The 13,117-nt window shown below is 39.7% G+C and overlaps 1 protein-coding gene across 1 annotated transcript in view; it reads right to left on the reverse strand.

Moving 5' to 3' along the window:
- The window catches only part of ARPP21 (cAMP regulated phosphoprotein 21), a 137,708-nt gene that overhangs the window by 63,747 nt on the left and 60,844 nt on the right, over positions 1 to 13,117 (reverse strand). Inside the window, 2 exon segments of the mRNA XM_038389822.2 lie at positions 1,681 to 1,850; positions 9,598 to 9,828. Of these exon segments, the coding sequence (XP_038245750.1) occupies positions 1,681 to 1,850; positions 9,598 to 9,828 (401 nt within the window).

Genomic DNA, 13,117 nt, shown 5'->3' on the forward strand with positions numbered 1-13,117 from the left:
GGGTGTTTTACCTAGGAATAGCTTTTGCATTACTCTCATTTTAGTCTCTCATTTACATGAATCCTACACAAGCTTGGTACTATTCTGCCTTTTCTGTTATAAATTATTGGGAAGAGCTGAATCTTGAAATTGAGGTTATAGATATTAAGCCATATTCTGTACTCAGTAAAACCAGATTAATTTAACTGACTTCAGTGGCGTTTCTCTGGATTTACACCTGGGTGATCTGGGACCAGAAAGAGAGTCTCCTTAGATCTAAATATGGAATTCTCCATGTGCAAATCTGGACTGCTCTCTATTCATAAATAGGGCACTGAAATACTGTCTATCTATCCCCTACCCTTGCCCTAAAGAGAGCTCCCCATGTAGTTCTGGGTCCATGCTAAGGGAGTAGGTTGATATTCAGCTGGACCAGTCAGGGCCCCCTCTCTGGTCTGGTGTACTATACAATGATAAGTTCATAGAGCCTTTGGCTGCATTTACTGTTTTATGGATTCAACCTCTCACCTCTGTAAAAGCTGAGCCCTGAAAGTTCTCTGGCAACATGACTCCATTCACACACTACTGCGACAAATCTGGGGAACATCCAGAGGCTAGATCCATTGGACTCTAGATAGATGTTTGTGGATGGCTTTTCTGTAGAGATTTGGGGGTAAAAATCTCTCAGACCCATTAACTGATGTGTAGGAATCTCCATGAAGAAACATTCAGTTTCTCTCATAAAAAGTCCCCATTTATTATGAGAGGGACTGATTTGGGACCTAGAGCTCAAATGGTGCCAATATATTATTTACACTGACTACACTGATTAAGGCTTCCAGCACTATTATTATTAGGTTCCAATGTTGCCCTCAGTGAGACAGAAATTATACCAAACTAACTGGGTCCATTATTGAGGATTCAGACCTTTTCTTTTGTCCCACATTTGGACCTCAGCAGATTGAGAAGTAGAGAATAAAAATGTGACAACTAAACACTCAGCTGTGCTATCTGCTTATAAGTATGTTCATGAACCTCCTATTAAAGTCAACGGGACATATCCATACACTATACGGGGAAAGGTGCTCAGCTGCTACATCAAAGGTGGTCATATAATATTTTTGACAATTAGAAGGATAGGGCCCCTGATGCTAATTTAGATTTAGGGGACCAAATTTACCAATAGTATTATTATTACGTCATTTTAATTGAGAACATATAATGATCTCAAAGAAACTTGGAGAAACCAACAATCTGAAGTTAGAAACAGTTAACAATATAATTGATTTCAGAAGCTGTGAGTATTACAAGATGTTCAGCAACAGATCAACAGAGCTATGTACACATATCCCAGCCCTTTACAAAATTACATATTGCACCTCTCTATGAAAGAATAATTAGGGCTTTTAGTCATATTTCAATTTTTTTCAAGTGGAATCTAGAGACTTTCCACATATATACCACCTGGTTTAATAATCATTTTCAGAATGAAAATCTTTCTACCTCTTCCATCCACCCAGAAAATATTTGATATAAATCTCAAAAGAAAAGCTTTCAAAAGAAAAAAAAACCCACCCTGACATTTTGTCTAGTTGCTTTTTTGAGATTATAGTGCTGGCTCTGTGGGTAAACACAGGTAAACACACCTAATCATCCCAGCCTTGATGAAAGCTTGTTCTCCCCTTTCAACAGTTGCCATACCTGTGTGACAAGGTGACTTGCCATTTGTTGCTGTGGTTGTTGCACTTGCTGCTGCTGTTGGGATGAAGGCTGCTGCTGAGACTGTCCCACAAGCTGGCTCCTAATTGGCTGCTGGCCGCTGGGAGGGTTGTATATTGCAGGTGTACCATCAGGATTTACAAACGGTTGGCCTGAAACAAAATACACTTGATTTGCTGAATACTTTTAAGAACTTAACATCCACTAAAAGAAACTAGACAGGCACATATTTAGAGGCAGCTCTCTCTTTGTACTAATTGATCTTCAACAGTAAAGTGCTCATGGTTCACAATACCTCCAGTTAAGGCGGCAGCTATTTATTTTTGCTGCGGAGGCTGGTAGCATCTGTTAATAACAGCACTTTAAGATGTAACTGATCATTTTTCTTCCACCAGAGAGATGTAATGCATCTCTGTACATGGGATCCCTGAGTGATACTTCTGACTACATGTTTGTGCCTCAGTCAATACCCACAGCCTTTTGCATGCAGCAAGAGAATGACAACCCCAGTGGAAAGATTACGGAGGGCTCCTACTGATCTGATCACAAACACAGTTCAGGTTTGTTCTCTCTAACTTCTTAAGCCACTACTGAAGATCCTTAAAATGCAGGGGAATAGACAGGCATTATGCGTGAGATCAAAAACATTCCATCATCAGTTTACACCAGAGTAAAGCACAAAATGGGACTAGGCTGATAAATTATAGAGCTGCCGTGTCACACGCAATTACATGAGTGACTGAAAGTAGAGGTGTGCATGCACTCTACTGTACAGCTCTGCATGACATAAATGAAACTTAAATTCATAATTCCTTCACGTATGCCAGAATGCGCTTTTGTTACAGCAGCCTTTTTTGTCCAGTGCATAAACGAGTGGAAGGTTACAATGACTGTGCCAAAGATGTTCAGATGCTATGGTTAGAAGCTGAAAGAATGAACTTTAAGGATGTACTTTAACGGCTTCATTGCTGAATTAAACAATGCTGAAACTGCATCCTGGAACAAATTTTGGGGATAGAAGATATTCATGTCCATTTCATCCCTATGTAAATGGAATGCAAACCATAAGACTTTGCTTAATGCATTGTAGTTCAAATAGGGGGAAAAAAACTCCTGCTAATTGAACGTAGTTTCACATCTCAGAAACAAGGCTCTATACTTTTGAGGACAATGTCCTATGAGACTAAAGGAGACCATTCTGGAAATTCACAAGCAGAAGCCCTAGAAGTCTGTTTGAATGTATGGGGCAAATTCTTCCCTCTGTCATATTGAAGGTAGAACTTAATCCACAGTATTCATTTTGTTTCCATTTCAGATGGAGAGGGAAATACAGGGGAACCAGATGGCTTAGAAAGCTGATCGTGAAATAAAGAGTTTCTCATCTTAACATCACAAGACTGCCACAATTCCTGACTGAAGCAAGGCTGTCTTGCATTAGGTACATTTCTCTCACTCCCCAGACAATCTCTCCTAATCAGCCACTAGCTCCCAATTCCTCCCACCGCCTGCTCAAGCTGTTCAATACCCATCAATTTTTCTCACTTCTGATACACAGGACCAGATTTAGGAGCTAACCACCTTTCAGAGGAGTGTAGCCTGATCTACTTTAAAATGTGAATGCTCCAGGCTGCATGCTCACCATGTGTTTCACTCAGAATGAAGAGGGACACTGACTAAACCACTTGAAAGAGAAGAGGGGCTCAGCTCTATGGAGGACAACTATGGCATGGAGAGCAGCAACAGCATGCACTCGACCCCAACCGTGCAGTCTGTTCCCCACAAAAGAACTTCAGCAGGGTCTGTGGAAGGCAGAGATGATGCCACAGAGGGGCACTTCATGCCTCCTCACCCCAAGTTTGGGTTTACCTCATAGAATTCATAGATTCATAGATACTAAGGTCAGAAGGGACCATTCTGATCATCTAGTCTGACCTCCTGCACAGTGCAGGCCACAGAATCTCACCCACCCACTCCTATGAAAAACCTCACCCATGTCTGAGCTATTGAAGTCCTTAAATCATGGTTTAAAGACTTCAAGGAGCAGACAAGCCTCCCTCAAGTCAACCATGCCCCATGCTACAGAGGAAGGCGAAAAACCTCCAGGGCCTCTCCAGTCTGCCCTGGAGGAAAATTCCTTCCCGACCCCAAATATGGCGATCAGCTAAACCCTGAGCATATGGGCAAGATTCACCAGCCAGATACTACAGAAAATTCCTTCCTGGGTAACTCAGATCCCATCCATCTAATATCCCATCTCAGGGGATTTGGCCTATTTACCCTGAATATTTAAAGATCAATTACTTACCAAAATCCCATTATCCCATCATACCATCTCCTCCATAAACTTATTAAGTAGAATCTTAAAACCAGATAGATCTTTTGCCCCCACTGCTTCCCTTGGAAGGCTATTCCAAAACTTCACTCCTCTGATGGTTAAAAACCTTCATCTGATTTCAAGTCTAAACTTCCTGGTGGCCAGTTTATACCCATTTGTTCTTGTGTCCACATTGGTGCTGAGCTGAAATAATTCCTCTCCCTCTCCTGTATTTATCCCTCTGATATATTTATAGAGAGCAATCATATCTCCCCTCAACCTTCTTTTAGTTAGGCTAAACAAGCCAAGCTCCTTAAGTCTCCTTTCATAAGACAAGTTTTCCATTCCTCGGATCATCCTAGTAGCCCTTCTCTGTACCTGCTCCAGTTTGAATTCATCCTTTTTAAACATGGGAGACCAGAACTGCACACAGTATTCTAGGTGAGGTCTCACCAGTGCCTTGTATAACGGTACTAAAACCTCCTAATCCCTACTGGAAATGCCTCTCCTGATGCATCCCAAAACCGCATTAGCTTTTTTCACAGCCATATCACATTGGCAGCTCATAGTCATCCTATGATCAACCAATACTCCAAGGTCCTTCTCCTCTTCCGTTACTTCTAATTGATGCGTCCCCAGCTTATAACTAAAATTCTTGTTATTAATCCCTAAATGCATAACCTTACACTTCTCACTATTAAATTTCATCCTATTACTATTACTCCAGTTTACAAGGTCATCCAGATCCTCCTGTATAATATCCCGATCCTTCTCCGAATTGGCAATACCTCCCAGCTTTGTATCATCTGCAAACTTTATTAGCACACTCCCACTTTTTGTGCCAAGGTCAGTAATAAAAAGATTAAATAAGATTGGTCCCAAAACCGATCCCTGAGCAACTCCACTGGTAACCTCCCTCCAACCTCACAGTTCGCCTTTCAGTAGGACCCGTTGCAGTCTCCCCTTTAACCAATTCCTTATCCACCTTTTGATGTTCATACTGATCCCCATCTTCTCCAATTTAACTAATAATTCCCCATGTGGCACGGTATCAAATGCCTTACTGAAATCTAGGTAAATTAGATCCACTGCATTTCCTTTATCTAAAAAATCTGTTACCTTTTCAAAAAAGGAGATTAGGTTGGTTTGGCACGATCTACCTTTTGTAAAACCATGTTGTATTTTGTCCCATTTACTATTGACTTCAATGTCCTTAACTAATTTCTCCTTCAAAATTTTTTCCAGGACCTTGCATACTACAGATGTCAAACTAACTGGCCTGTAGTTACCCCGATCACTTTTTTTTCCTTTCTTAAAAAAGGAACTATATTAGCAATTCTCCAATCATTCGGTACTACTCCTGAGTTTACAGATTCATTAAAAATTCTTGCTAATGGGCTTGCAATTTCAGGTGCCAATTCCTTTAATATTCTTGGATGAAGATTATCTGGGCCCCCCGATTTAATCCCTTTAAGCTGTTTCAGTTTCGCTTCTACCTCAGATATGGTAATATCTACCTCTATATCCTCCTTCCCATTTGTCATGCTACCATTATCCCTAAGATCCTCTTTAGCCTTATTAAAGACTGAGGCAAAGTATTTGTTTAGATATTGGGCCATGCCTAGATTATCTTTAACCTCCACTCCATCCTCAGTGTTAAGCGGCCCCACTTCTTCTTTCTTAGTTTTCTTCTTATTTATATGGCTATAGAACCTTTTACTATTGGTTTTAATTCCCTTTGCAAGGTATTGGAGGGCATGCTCTGATTCAAAGTGCTTAAAAGGAGATGGGAGACTGCGGGAGGTTGGTTAAGGATCTTCCTTTGAAACAAAAAGGTCAACATCTATGAGAATCCCAGGAACCAATGAGACAGAAAATAAAGCAAGCACTGGAACAATGAAGGAGGTAAATTGAATTAGTATCTGCACAGAAGGGACTTGCTAAGTTAAATTCAGAGATGGTCACCAGGGATAGATAGAGAAGTTCACTAAGGATAACACCACAGTGGAGAAGTCTAGAGGGAAAGGGGTTCCAAAAAGGAACAACTGGACAGCTAGGAGTGAAACTATGTGACCAAGATGATAGACTCCAGAAGGCAATGCTAGGTTCTCAAGAAGAATATCAAAGAAGACTGTTTCAAATACAACACTTCATTCAAGAAAGATGACTGGACAGAAAGAAGTAAACTTAAATATGAGACTGGAGCATTAGCTAATGGAGTGCAAAATTTTAAAACAGGAAATGAAAAGGAGTGTCTAGTGCTTGACAGTTGCAAACATTGAGGAATTAATTATTTCTCTGACGTAGGGAGCAAGGGATGACGGAGAAGCCAAAATTATAAGAAATAAGAATGAAACACAAAATGTTTTTAAATTGTTGAAGGGATGATGTCAAAGAGGGTTTCAGGAGAGACCAGAAGTAAGATGAAAATGGATGGATGGAATGGGTGGACTGAAGTGTAGAGAAAGCAGAGATGATATTGCTGGACATGAAAACCTTTCACAAAAATTAATCAGCAAACTTCTTGCAGGTGGAGTGAAGAAGAAAGAGCTGGAGGAAAGAGGGAATACTTAAAAGAGAAAATGAGGATTGCCAACATCAGAGAGGGTGTTGAGGGTTATCTGGTAAGATTTACAGATCTCATGGAGAATAATCAGACTAGAGATACCATGGTGTCGCTCTCATTATTGTGTCTCTGGATGCTTTAAGAGGATCATGTAGTCAGAGTGACTTGCAGTGTGAAAGGACGGACAAATCTTTAAAGGCCAAGCAGTGAGAATCAAAAAAGAGGATAGAATTGGAGGTAACCAAACTAATAGAAGAAGAAAAAGAAGACAGAGCTAAAAAGCAATGTTGCACTGTGAAAGAAAATCTACTCATTATGAGAAACAAAGCTTCCTTTTTCATTTATCTTCTATCTGTTCATAATATTTGATAATCTCTTATAGTATCAGTGCCTCCTTCTCATGGAAACTCTTTTCTATTTTATTTTAAGAAGATGTAGAGATTTAGGTTCAAATTATAACGAAGAATTTATAGCATGTATTTTTTAAAAAATTATCAGGCATCACAGCAGGGTTTATTTCCAACAAAGTGACAATGTGATATATGCTATAAATCTGAGATTAGGACCTGATTGTTTAAATTGAATTGCTTCTTCTACTTTTTAAAAATTATATTGTAATTAAAAATCAGCCACAGCAACCAACAGAGCAGTTTGTCTAGTGTTAAAGAAGCGCAGATATGTGCTAATAAACAAATATAAAATCACATAAATACTATTTGAACAATATTTTTACAGATACAGACTATCCACCCCCTCATCCCTCCCTGCCCACACACACACAGTATGTCAACATGGCAGCTGGGGGCATGCTTCCCAGCATAAGTAGACCGACAAGCACTAGCTCAAGTGAGCTAGCATGCTAAAAATAGCAGGGTAGCACAGGCAGCAGCTAGGGTGTGTCACCCACATATGTGCCCAGGAGGTCTGGGTGTGTTTGTACTCAGGTGGCTAGCCAAGCTGCTGCTCGTGCTACCACTGGCTACACTGCTGTTTTTAGTGTGCTAGCTCGAGCAGAGCTCCCATGTGTCTGTCTACTCATGCTGGGCAGCATGTTCCCAACTGCAGTGTGGACATATCCACAGAGTGCTCAGTTATGCCTCTGAAGAGGACGAGGCATGCTAGGGAGGGAGGAGCAGACACTCTATTCATATGGTGTTATCAAGAGCTACTATGCCTGTGAGTGACATAATGCTCCCTGGATGCTGGGGGGCATATGGTAGGCAGTGAGACTTGCTACCCCTGTACAGCAGGGGTAATGAGTGCTCTCCCAGAAGAACTCTACTGGCATGCAAGTGTGGTGCAGCTATGGCCCCATTCTTGCCTTGCCCAGAAACATGCACACACCCTCTCAGCCATTACTGTTCCTAGAAGCAGCAGTGGCTGCTCTCACTTGCTCTCCCCAGTCCAGGTGTGCTGAGATACGTACGAAAGGGCTTCTTGAAAGTGGCCTGCAAAGTATATTCAAATGGCTTCTTTCCTATTGCTCAAGAGATTCCAGCACAGTGGATGGAACTGTTAACTAGAAAAGTGTGAGTGAATGACTGGTTTGTTTCCTTTTTTCCTCCATTTATTGCAAGGAACACTTATTTAAAATCCTCCGATTCCCATCTCCAATACCAGGCTCTCAAATCAAGACTGTAACAGCTTAGCTTGAAAAAAAACCAAACATCTATGTTCAACAATAAGTTGTTAAGTTAATCCTACTATATAAATATAAACAAAATATTTTTCTGCCTTTACAAATACTGAAGTATCTTGAAGAGCCTCAAATGCGATTATCTTGTAAAGTGATTATGGGAAGCTTGGTTTAATATGGTTTTTCAAGCCGATGTTTTTATTAAACTCATCTCTCTGTTTCTTGTCCTTATATTGATTATAAAGGTATTTCCAATGCTGATAAAAGGTTTGTGTCTTGGCACTGAACTATTTTTATTAAACATAAAGAGAGAGATAAACATAAAATGGTGGCCCTCACTACAAACAACATTTCTGAATTAGAAGCTCCATCATGCCAAGACCTTTGAAAACAGGCTTCAGCTCCCAGCTCTGGGTATAGTGGGAAAAAGTTATGCACTGCTTGGTTTTTATTACCTCCTCAAACCAACATAACTCCACTGAAGACAGAACATATGCAGACCCAGAGCCAGATAATATTTCAATCATTATCACTGAAATGGACCCAAATCACCAAAGCGACCCTACAGCCCCCATCTCCCAAGCCTTCTTTATAACGTCTGCACAATACTGTGGGGGAATGAAAGCAAGAAGTTGCTTAGACTTCATCTGAACTAAGGACAAGATCAACAACTCAAATCTGAACTCAAATGTTTTTGAGGTTAACAAATGTTTAAATGAACTTTTATGCCCATTACTTCATATTTCCTTGTGTGCCTCTGCACTGCTTTGTTCCAGTTAGAAGGAGAAGTGGAGATGCCACGATATGAAAGTGCCTGTTTGCACACAACTTCCAGTTTAATTTTACAGACCCAAACTGACCAAATAGCTTAGGTAAGAATACAAACTCCTGGGTGCTAATTCAAACTGAGCCTCCCAAATGTTTTGCTTCTCCTGTCATCAAGCTAAAACTCTAAGGTTTGGATATTGTAGGTTGGTCCTCTCCAAAGTGCTGATATTCTGAGTTCCTGATCCTGGAAGATGCTGAATGCTCTCCATTGCAGCCCCAATAGGAAGCCAATGGGAACTGACAGCGTTCAGCACCCTGCAAGACTGGGGCCTTATTTTATAGTAGAATCCAATGCGATAACATTAAAATTGTGTTCTTATTGTCTCCTATTAGCTATGCTGCAGCGTCTTTGCAAAGCCATCACACATTTTCTCACCATTGTAAAAACATCCAAACAAATCTGATTTCCAAACCAAAGTAGATATTTCCCCACTAATAAATCAGTGCTAGCAGCTGCTGCGTTTCCAGGTACTGGTAACATTCTATTTTTAACATGTGATGCTGTTGGCAGCATTCCCTAAAAAGCAATGCAAGATGGAAGAATATCAGACTGACCTGTGTGTGGATTGAGGAGGATACTGCCAGGTGGTATCCCTGCAGCTTCAAGTGGAAGTATGATATAGCTGGTGTTGCTTGGTGCTACCTGGCCATTCATCCCATTCTCTGTATAGGAAACATTGCTTGAAGGGCTGGCTGTCACTCCAGGGACAATGGATGCACTTTGGAGAGGCTGATGTGTTCGTGACAGTGATCCTGAGGAGCCAGCGCTGCTGGAAGACTCTGAACCTGAAAGAGATACAGACTCTCAGTTATGAAGGAAGTCAGACCCTCCATTCAAGCTGTTACTTACATTGAATAAAACATTTTAAAGATGGAAAGCATTTAGTACATAATCAGCCCTCTAACCCCTCAGACCATGATGGTTCCTTATGATAATACACTCTCCAGCAAGCTCAGTTTTAAGCAGGACTATTGTGATTCAACCCAACCTACAAAAACCCTTTTTTCCTCCTGAAAAGTCTACCCCTCCATAAAAAATATAATGAACCAGAACACAGAATACATGCTATGCGATTTCCTTTACAGTCATATTTAATCATTCATAAAAGACACACACACTCTGCCCAAAAGGATAAAGTTTACAATTCTATAAGCAAAACCACAAGACACCACCAATTGAATACTCAGCTTACTAACTAGTTAGGTGTACCAGTCTTCCATATTCACTGCTAGATACTGTTACAATTTTAGCAACTTATTTGCTTTTTCAGTACCTAGCCTATTAAAAAGCTTCAAGCCAATACAAATATGGTAAAACACAGTCCAGTGAAGCTCGGATGGCTAGAGTGCAGGTGGTTTAAAAATTTACAATGTTTTGAATACAACTGTCCAATCTTTTATGATTTTACTTAGACAATTTTTCAACATTTTGACACCACAAACATACACAACCTCCTTCCCAAACAAATTTGGATCTGCAATTTCAACTCTAAAAAGGGAAGGAAGGAAAGAACTCAGGATTATGTTCCATCAGCATTTTCCTCCTATATAGCTTTTACATTTGGGATCAATTATGTGGGCTTAGCAATAGGTTCCATAGCTTCCCTGAATCATTTTTCAGTTTTGTTCTTGTCTGGATCCATTTCTTTGTTGGAAATTAGACCAGGCCAGATTTTCACTGAAACTGCAGCAGAGGTAGCAACAGCATGTAATCGGTCAAATCTTCTTGCAGTAGCTTTTGTAAATATAGGGCATCTCTGTGGAGTCCCTGTTGTGTAAAATCTGAGTTACGTTTTCATCAAGGTCATCTTCATGCTCACAGCAAGTTTCAACATGCATAACTGAATGCAAACAAAAACAATCTTTCTGAAGATTCCAGTGACTTTCATTGGACTGCAGGGGTACAAAACCCCCTCTTTTCAAATCAGTCGATCAATCAACCAACTAACCAAGAGGCTAATGGAAGGTGCAGAAGAATTTCCACTATGTATTCTGAGACTGTGCCAGCTATTCTTTTTTCTTTCCCAACAAAGGTTTATACAGTTTGTTGAGAAACTCTACATCAGAAATTTAGGATGTTTACTCCTGAGAAGTTCTTTCGTTTTAGCATTTTGCTTGTACAAATGGCAGATCTCTCCTTGGATGGGAGAATTCTTGGATGGCACATTGAGCAGCTTGAAGACAATATTCTGCTCATTTAGGTTTTTTCAGATGTAGCATCAATAGCATTAAGCAGGAATGTATTTTTCTTTTAATAGAATATGTAGCAATTATCAGATCTTTCCCCATATATAGCCACCTTGCATTCATTTCAGTGTTGAATCTTTCTTCTAGTTCTTGCTTTACTTTTTTCTTCTCCCCCCTCTCCCCCCCAATTGCAATATCTCATAATGGATCTGTAATGTGAAAACTATTGGGAGGCTTCTATCAAAGAAAGTGAATCAAGAGATTTCTTTATTACTACTAACAAACATTTAAGTGATGCCCACAGGCCCCAATCAGGATTCTTTAAATTACTCGTTTTGTGCTACATTGAAGGCAATATGGCTCACGTAAAAAGACAAACTTTTTTTTATGAAGTTCAGGTCTTTGTTTTTCACAAGTTTTTATGGCATAATCACAGATTGAGCTTTACCATTTTGGGAGTGTAGAAGAATAGAGAGTTCTCCTTTATTAAGTTGATATTGAAGAACTGCTGGAACAGGCTTGGAACAAGACTTAAGTTATTGTGACTGCTACATTTCAATTAAGATGATGGTATTTAAATTGGCTCCCTTGCAGGATCATCAGTGATCTGCTCTTCTACCTTAATAGTTTCATTCAGTGGCACAACCGATCTTGAACAAACAAACAAAATTTCTGAACCTTTGGAAAAACAGCATTAATCCATTCCAATATTTTTACTTACCAACTCTTGAGCATAGTTACATAACACTCTCTAAGCCTTATCTATTTTCATTATTTCTTCATTACAATGAATTATTTCCTATCATTTCATTCAACTCTAGCCATCCTGGGTCAGTTAAATTCAAACACTGATGTTTGGTAATAAATAAAAATTATTTCCCTTTTGCTGTATTGGTCAATAGCTTTAACATTTGCTACAGTTAGAATGAAAAACAACCATCTAATAAATTGAACATTCTGAAGACTGAAAAATAAGACTAACTCGTCAACCTTAGATGGACTCATGTTATCAGATGACCTGACCACCATCCAGAAGTTTTGAGATTCTAGCAAACCAGACTTACTGATCCACAAGTTCACCCCTCTCTTCAGTAACTAATGGCTGTTGATTCTATCCATTAGCCATGTACCTCTTGCCAATCATCAATGACCTCAACGTTATACAATTCCCTTTTATGCTTTTTGATAGTTCTATAAACATTTTTAAGATTTCATAATGGGCATAAAAAGAAGCTAGATGTTCCCATCACTTCCTTATTAACATATATTTGGCTGACTTATGTTCTTAAAAGTACCTCACAATGATATTGAAATTCAAAAAGTGATGGTGATGGGGAAGAAACAGGAAAAAAACCTAGTAGTTTCTTTTTTTTTTGGGGGGGGGGGGGGAGAAGAGGTCTGAAGAGAAAACCTGGTAGCTTTCTCCATACACCTGGTTTTAAATGACCCACACAACGAGGCTCCCCTTCACTTTCCTTGAGTGACTATTTCACAGTCCATTTGATCTTACCATTTGAACTCCTCCCCCACCACCCCCTGCCAATGTTCAACTTAAATTTTGCTTTGCTTGGTTTCATCTCTGCGTTCCTAAATTCACCTCTTGGACAAGCCTAATTAATTCTTCTACCTCCTTGTTGTTTACATCCTTCAAACATATCTCTATAAACAGTGAAAAATACTCCCTTCCTTACCAGCTGGCCCATATAATTATCCACTCATAACTTGTCTTAAGGGGCCAATTTCTCAGCAGTGACACATTGTTCATCATTTTTGTAAGTACCATCGTCTTAGGTATAGTTTCACAGTACCAGAAAAATTGATCTGTTAGTTTTAAAAATTTGTTCCACCTAACCATCATTCGTTTTTATATCACTTTTATCACTTTGGT

Source organism: Dermochelys coriacea, chromosome 2 (genome assembly GCF_009764565.3).
Source record: "Dermochelys coriacea isolate rDerCor1 chromosome 2, rDerCor1.pri.v4, whole genome shotgun sequence".
NCBI classification, from domain to species: domain Eukaryota; kingdom Metazoa; phylum Chordata; order Testudines; family Dermochelyidae; genus Dermochelys; species Dermochelys coriacea.